Source organism: Anopheles aquasalis, chromosome 2 (assembly GCF_943734665.1).
Source record: "Anopheles aquasalis chromosome 2, idAnoAquaMG_Q_19, whole genome shotgun sequence".
NCBI lineage: Eukaryota > Metazoa > Arthropoda > Insecta > Diptera > Culicidae > Anopheles > Anopheles aquasalis.
Window position 1 is genome coordinate 5,525,001 of NC_064877.1, and position 7,500 is coordinate 5,532,500.

Consider the following 7,500-nt stretch of genomic DNA (forward strand, 5'->3'; position numbering starts at 1 on the left):
GATTAATTTTGAACTCTTTCCTCTGTACTGGTGTGTTAAAATACCCCTCAATCGTTTTTATTCGGCACTAGCAGTTGTCGAAAGAGTGTTTTATGTTACCTTGTCTCTGGCACTGGTGGCGGTGGCACCACTTACACCTGATTAAAGCAGATAAGCTTCTCAGAGAGTCGCTCCACCGCATATCTCCGAAAACCCGATATCTCTAGGGACCAACAACCCCACCAACAGCTGTGGCGGGCTCCGCGGCAACGCACACCAACGATTCGATTGGCTAACGACCAGGCTCGGCCCCACCAAAACCAGAGAGCCCAAGAATATCGGCTAATCTGGAGCCGCGCCGCCGCGCTGATGCTGTAAAAGTAAGCCTTCGCGCAGTCCGGATCGGCGCGCCAGTTCAAGCGGCACCTTCAACCAGATCGGATCGTACTTGTTTCTCTCCACTAAAAACCCCCAATCAGACAAATCAGTAGTGACCATGAAGCAGTCGGTTTTGAGTGTCTTGCTAGTAGCGGCGCTGGCGGCGACCATCGGTCAGGCTCAGGCTCAGGTAAGCTAAGGTGAACGATTGAAGGTGAAATCTGTGTGCATTTCATGAATATTCGATTTCGTTTGCTGCATTTCTTAGCTCCGGGTGGACGTCTACTATGCTCACCTTTGCCCGGATAGTGTCCGTTTTGTGCAGGATCAGCTGTTGACGCTGAACCAGAACCTCCTCAACGCCATCACCCTGGATTTCATTCCCTTCGGAAAGGCCCACGTAAGTACTTGCAATAAGTGCGATTCTGGATTACAAAATGGTCTTTGTAACGAGACCAAAAACAAGTTAGAGGAAGGGGGCCAGGTTCGCATGGCTCACAAAATCAGCTAGGAAACCTGTTTCGATGCCCGCTTCTGAGAGAGAGAGAGAGGCGAAGAATTCCGCCACGGGCTGTAAAATGCATAAATGGGCCCACGCTTCAGACAGACTTTTCTATTCTTAAGAGGCCGATTGGATCGCTCTCTCTCTATCCCTTTGGCGGTCGATCACCAATCTGTTTGTTTTCTCCTTATTTGCTTAAGTGTAGCGAAGAGCAAATCAGTATCACACAAACGGCACTTTTGTGTGCGCTATCGACTTTTGAATATTTTATATCGAGTGGTGACCTTCAAATTAAGGCAAGGCATTAAGCGGACAGTTTCACTGAGAGCGTGAATGGAGCGTGGAATCTGGTCGAGATCTGGTTTGGCTTCACCGAGTGTTCCCACGCCCTAAAGGTCAGTGTAAGTTTCTCATCCCGCCAAATTGCAAATATCCCGTACTCGCGTTCACGTGCTCGATTGTTTCGGAAATGTGGCCGGGGATTGTACACCACAATGGCCTGGCATTGCGTCACCGCAAGTGAAATGTGCTAAGAGAGCTGGCTGAAAAATGGTTCACAAATTTCCCAATCCTCAGAGCGTCAACAATGGCCAGAGCTTCGTCTGCCAGCATGGACCGGCAGAATGCGAGGGTAACCGAGTGCAGTCATGCATTCTCAACCTGCTACCGACCCAACAGGCCCAGGTTAACTATGTTGGCTGCCAAATGAGCTTCACCGCCGACCCGCGTGGATGGGAGGTAAGTAGACACGAATTCGTATTCCTAGCTCACCAAGTCGATTGAATTCCTAATTTTTTTTTTGTGTTCCACAGTGTGCCTTCCGATCCGGTGTTAATCTGAATACTGCCGAGGCGTGCGTGGAAGGTACGCTCGGTACCCAGTTGCAGCTGGAAGCCGAACGTCGTACTGCGGCGATCTCCCCTGCCTTCATTCCGACGATTGTATTCAACGGAGTAAGTATCGCTTCGCCAGTGCTCCTTTTTAGCGATCGTAACATCAATGGCTTACGTTTCGATTCGTGTTCGTTTGCAGCAATTCGACCAGGGTCTGCAGGACCGCTCTCTGATCGATCTCGCGGGCATCATCTGTGAATTGGCTGGCCTCACTGGTGCCGGTTGTCCATAGGCCATCCTGTGTGCCATAGACAATCGCTAGAAGTAAAGTACTGACGAGTAGAAAAACATAATGATTCTGCGATAAAGGTTTTACGAACTAACCAACCGCAGAGCTTCGATGGGCTCTCAAAGGCATTCAATAAAAAAAACAAGTGAAACTTTATGGTTTTCGATTTAGTCTGCTTGATACCTAATTCCGTCCATCCTTGGTTGTTATGCCCACTGCGCTGCAGATTAGCTAAATCTTATCGTTGTAATCCAGCTGTAGATTGGTATATTTATTGTCCACCTGAGCAACGTGCGTCAACATGATAAGACGATCGTCTGATCAATCCAGCACCTTGACCTATCCCGAACCTTCCGTTGCTAATTTAGGGTTTTATTATCAAACTTTCGACCAGCTGTGAGTTGGCGGGATTTTATCATTATCATCACAGTTGAGAGTGATCACAGACGTGGGAAAAGGCAAGGTAAACCCCGATAAGCTGTTGCAAAGCCCGCAGATTAATTAACACTTCCGAAACCGTTAGAACTTCACGATCTTCCACGATCTCTCATCGGAAATTTACCTAAAAATGAGGAACCCGAATCCTGAAGGTGAGGGGATGTTTAAAAATGCTCTCCATTAAACCCAAGCGATGGTTTTTAATTTTTTTTTTCCAGCGTTCAGAACCACCCATAAAACGGCCGAATCAAATGTTTCGTAACGCAGGGTCACGCAAACGGTAACAACTGCAGGACATTCCCACCAGCTGCACGATATGCCCAACGGTTGCAGGAAATTCTGCTCCCGTTCTGCTGTGTGGGTAGTTCTTCTAAAAAAGTTCATTTTGTTCGGAAAATTATGACTTTCTCTGAATTTGTGGACGAATATTCCACACACTTTGGATGTTGGCCACCACCGAAATATTCTCCGTGAAAAGTGTTTCCAACGGCAAGCCAGCGTCGTGCGGTGGCCACCGTCGGAATATTCCCCATCCGGTTCCCAAAAAAGGTGCGTGCGACAGTGAAAAGTGCAAACCCGGACGATCCGCTGATGGTTCGCTGGTGGCCGCGGTCGTTGTGCAAATTTCGCTCCTCCAGCTTCCTCCCACACGACCACGACCACAACGACCTCGTCCCCAAACCAGGTGGTGATTTATGATTTCCAGCGTTCTGTTGTTCTAAGGGGAAAATCGCGTCCAAGTAGCAAAGGAAAAAGCATCGCAGAGTGGTCCGGTTTCTGAGAGAAACTCGCCGTCGTCCTCCTCCTTCTGCCTGCCAACAACCCCTACCCCGACGACGACGAGCGCAAGCGTGTGCATGTTTGTGCGTGAGACTCGTGCGTGCCCCACCGAGAACGTGCCGCGACCGTCGCCGGAGGTATCGATTTGGGCAGCACAGACGGGGCCAGAATATTGTGGCCACCGCGCGAGACATCCACGGATGAGGCTGCTCCACGCGAACTGTGTGGATAAAAAGTGTACGTGAATGTGTGCTTTGTATGTGTGTCTGACTGGCTCGAGGCTTCCCATCATTAGCACTCCCGAGTGCGGTCCCCCCTCCCCCTTCTCCCACCTCCGTTGCGGTGCGTGATTTTTATCGCAAAACTGTGCTAAAAGTGGTGCAAATCGTTATCGGCCATCATAAGCTGCAGTGGCGGTGCGGTGTAGTGGCCTTATCTCTGACTAATCCCCTCGGATCCGTCGATTAGCAGCCCCGGTTGCACCCCAGAGAGGTGCCATTATTCATCCGCCAAACTAACTGGCGGCAGCTTCATAAAACGGAATTATCACGGGAGCAATCAACGGCCAGCGTATGGCCAAGAGAGCCCCATCCCGATGGCCACAGCTGTGCCACCACCGATCGTATGCGCGCGAGGTAAGTGCAACCGGTTTGCAAAGAAGCGTAATGAGTCATGTTGGCCCCATCCTCCTCTCCTACCGTATTGCAGGTTTCCAGTCGCACCAGACCAGTAAGGGCCACTAGCGAATACGTCGGTTACTCTGGAACCACAGGCGCCAGGCTGAGTGGCCGTTATGTTCCTCTTTTACCATTCCTGGCCACTATTCGAAGACTAGGGACTATTTGAAGCTTATGAGTTGCTGTCGTGGCGTTGCTATGGTTGACTCTGCGGAGCACGATTCAATGCTGACGACCTGCTGTAGTCATGGCCCGCTTAGTCAGCTTGAACAGCGCGAATCTTTTGCCCATCAATTTGCCCAAACGTTCCAGCAATACGAGCCCAGCAGCCGTTTAGTTTAGTGCGTTCTGCGGGGTTGAGAACGATGATGATGGCGCTAGCATTCCCCCGTACGAATTCCACATCGAATTCAAGCATCACATCCCACTCCCTACCGCATGTGCTTCCTCTTTCTGGTCCAAAATAGAAAGAGAAAAGAAACAATGAAACGGAGTAACCTTCCTTCCACTCACACGCGCGCGCGCGGAGTGTGGATACACCTTCGCTGAAGGATTGGGGAGGGAGGCCACGCCAAGAAAACAAGCAGCTTCTTATAAATATAAATAAATCTCTTAAGTGCTTCACCGCTGCACAACACGCACGAAGACAGACAGAGAGAGAGCGAGAAATGGTTCGCGGTTCGCGGCCGTTCTTCCATGCCGCGGCCGTTCTTCCATGAGATGCACTCCCGCACTCACACAGTCCCGCTGGCGAGCGGCTCCGATGCAGCTCCCTGCTGTTGCCGGTGTGTTCTGTCTTGTCTGTGCCGCCCCGTTGTCACACATGACGGTGCATCGCGACGCGCAGAGCGATGACGATTCTTGCGGAGGAGGCGACAATGATGATGGTTTCACTTTGACCGGCCACAGCCGTCTCTGCCTTCCTGTCTGATGAAATTACCGTTGAAGCGAACTCTTCTAATCGTGACGAATGCAGGAACGTTTGCCTGCAGTGACTCTCGACTCTCTCCGAGTGCACCATGTAATCCGAGATTATGGAAAGCAATTTTGTGATGGAACTATGAAAAGAGGGTTAGTTGCTTGGTATGACGGAAAAGCATCCGCCAAACGGTGGATGTGCAGCACCACAATGACATAAGGTGGAGCTGCCTTATCACAGGATATGGTTGCAAATGTTTGCGTTATCATGTGATAGGAGCTCCTTCATTAGCTGCACTCAACGATGAGGTCATCCTTTGAAAGCGCAAGGCTCGTCTTGCTCGATTAAGACGAGCTACGAGAAGTGTTCGATTACATTTTGCAACTTTTATAGATAAGATGACCGATTGCATTGATTGTGTCAAGGGAGGGCTACCACCAAATGGCTCAATAGCACGCCCATCCGAAGAGTGACACATGGCAGGGTCTTTGGATTTTATTAATTTTAAATAAATAGTTCTCTCTACGTTCTGTGAGCGGCTGTAGAGTGCGTTTGTTGTCACAGGAGTGCGTGCCTGCGTTCCGTCATCAAAAGGATCGAGCATGAGTTTGCATAATAATGGTGCGTGGTGCTGCAGACCCTATGCTCTTTCTTTTCTCTCTCCCTGTGGCACTCTCTCGACCCGGGTTCAATATCGTCGCCGTCATGGTGGCGACACGTACGCGCAAGTTGGCGCTAGCCTACAGTGCGACTGCACCTCGTATGTCGCACCATCGCAGGAGAGGGAGGGGGAGTGATTCAAGTGTAAAACTAAAACATATTCCCATCGGCAGACATTGCCGGATTGGCAGGATCTTCTACATTTCGTTTACCGGTCGATAGTCCCCTCGAGCGAAGGCAGCAGGCAAAAATCAGTTCCAACACGCTAAGACATCGGACCTCCCATGGTGGAAGCCCGTGGGGGAGGTGGAGTAGAATAGACGGGCCTGGTGCACGCCGCAGGACATCATCATCGGTTGGCAAGCGTTCCCAAGAACCGACTGGGTGACAATGGGTGGCCGTCGTGCCGTTTGGACGCCTTTTTCTCTTGTTATACTTCGCTCAAATTTGTCATCTACACTCCAAAGCAGAGAAGAGACAACGTTGGCTGGCTGGCTGGTCGTCGTCGTCGTCTTCTTCGCCGTGAACGATATTCTACAAAAATAGTCTGCCGGGACAGGAATGGAGTGTACAAGGCGAGTCCAATTTCCTCGGCACGTCCGCAGCAGCACAGGGAGGGTAAACTAAAATCCAGTTCTGAGCCCGGCCCGGTTCCAGCAAAGCCAGCGCCGCGTGCCGGAAAATCATCACCCGTGGTGTCGTCGTGGTGCACCACCACCGTCGTCGTCGTCGTCGTCGTCGTCGTCGTCACCACCATCAACTGCCAATCTTCCTTTTGTGTGCGCGCGAACTGAAAAGAAAAAGTGACTTCAGACATCTTGGGAGACCTTTGGCGGATCGATTTTTAGTCCGATTTACGAACTTTTGCCACCGGTACCTGGTCCCCACCATCTGGCCGCCCCCGGCTTCGCGTCGGCAAGCACGGAAGGTGGCCATTTTTCGTAGCTCCTTCCTCCCCAAAAAGGTTAATTAAGCAAGGTGCCGCCACCGGCTACCGGAGACCCGGAGCGCTGTGTCTCTTGTGCTAATGAACGATTCATCTTCTCGGTGGATTCTCTTTCTAAGGCAAGAAAGAGCAAACGGTACGTCCGGTATTACCTGGTGGATTAAGTTCGGTTACAATTGCAGTACGGTTCCGTGCGATGCTATGAGGACATTTTTGTTATTCTACGTCCGATTTGCCCTCTGTAGAGGGTCATTTGACCTTCCAATGTGGCCTAAGATGGAGAGAACTATATTAGAAAAATCCGTGAGCCTTGTTAGCGAAATGATTTACTTAACTTTGCTTACTTGGCAGGCACTTCAATCGATGAACAATCGTTCCAATTTCTTCTGTCTCATTGACGATACTGTTGCTCCAACTCATGATGTTGTAAAAGTGTCCCTTAATTGAAAAAAGCAATTCTTTATCTTCACTCAATTGCAAACATCGTTTATAAATTGCATCTAAACAGATTTTCCAATTAAAAACAGAAATTCATCCGTTAAACGTTGAAAGTTGCAACAATAAAATAGATTGAATTGGATAACGAGATCATCTTGAGAGCCGCTTTATCGCACTCTAGATTATCTTGTCCGATTCGCATGGATCTGCAAACAGACAATAATTTGCTAGCTCCACGAAGCGAAATACTATAATTAATCATTCATTTCCACATGGAGTGCCCTTCTCTCGTGCAAGTGTTTTGGCATGAAATGAAATCCACAAATCCCCTCGGGAGAAAACAGTGAAACACCGATGAGAACACTGGGGGATTGTGCTTAGCTTATGCATCTGGTAACACGATCATCTTTCACCGAACGGAATCGGAATCGGATCGCCGCGACACGCTCGATCGAACACATGACGATCATCATTCATCCGGAGAGCCGTAGTAGCGATAGAGGGGCCCAATATATAGAAAGATCGCAAAAAAAACTAGTCCCACACGACGACGACGACGACAGCGTACGATCGCGTATGAAAATGGCAAATCAAATAGATAAGACAAAACACACGCGACGCACTCGATGACGTGATGCTCGGGGTTCGAGGTTGGGACAGG

General features: G+C 49.8%; 2 protein-coding genes across 6 annotated transcripts in view; both read left to right on the forward strand.

Moving 5' to 3' along the window:
- Positions 1-2,137, forward strand: part of LOC126571982 (uncharacterized) — a 3,027-nt gene extending 890 nt beyond the window's left edge. The window contains exons 3-7 of the mRNA XM_050230941.1: positions 361-547; positions 626-757; positions 1,436-1,597; positions 1,672-1,812; positions 1,892-2,137. Of these exons, the coding sequence (XP_050086898.1) occupies positions 361-547; positions 626-757; positions 1,436-1,597; positions 1,672-1,812; positions 1,892-1,984 (715 nt within the window). The 3' untranslated portion in view covers positions 1,985-2,137. The remainder of the gene's footprint in view (positions 1-360; positions 548-625; positions 758-1,435; positions 1,598-1,671; positions 1,813-1,891) is intronic.
- Positions 2,138-2,834: 697 nt separating this feature from the next.
- The window catches only part of LOC126570536 (serine/threonine-protein kinase Pak), a 44,315-nt gene continuing 39,649 nt past the window's right edge, over positions 2,835-7,500 (forward strand). For 3 of the 5 annotated variants that reach the window (XM_050228357.1, XM_050228362.1, XM_050228361.1), the window contains exon 1: positions 2,835-2,968. The gene's annotated coding sequence lies outside the window, so the exon portion shown is untranslated. The other 2 variants (XM_050228358.1, XM_050228359.1) reach the window with 2 other exon arrangements.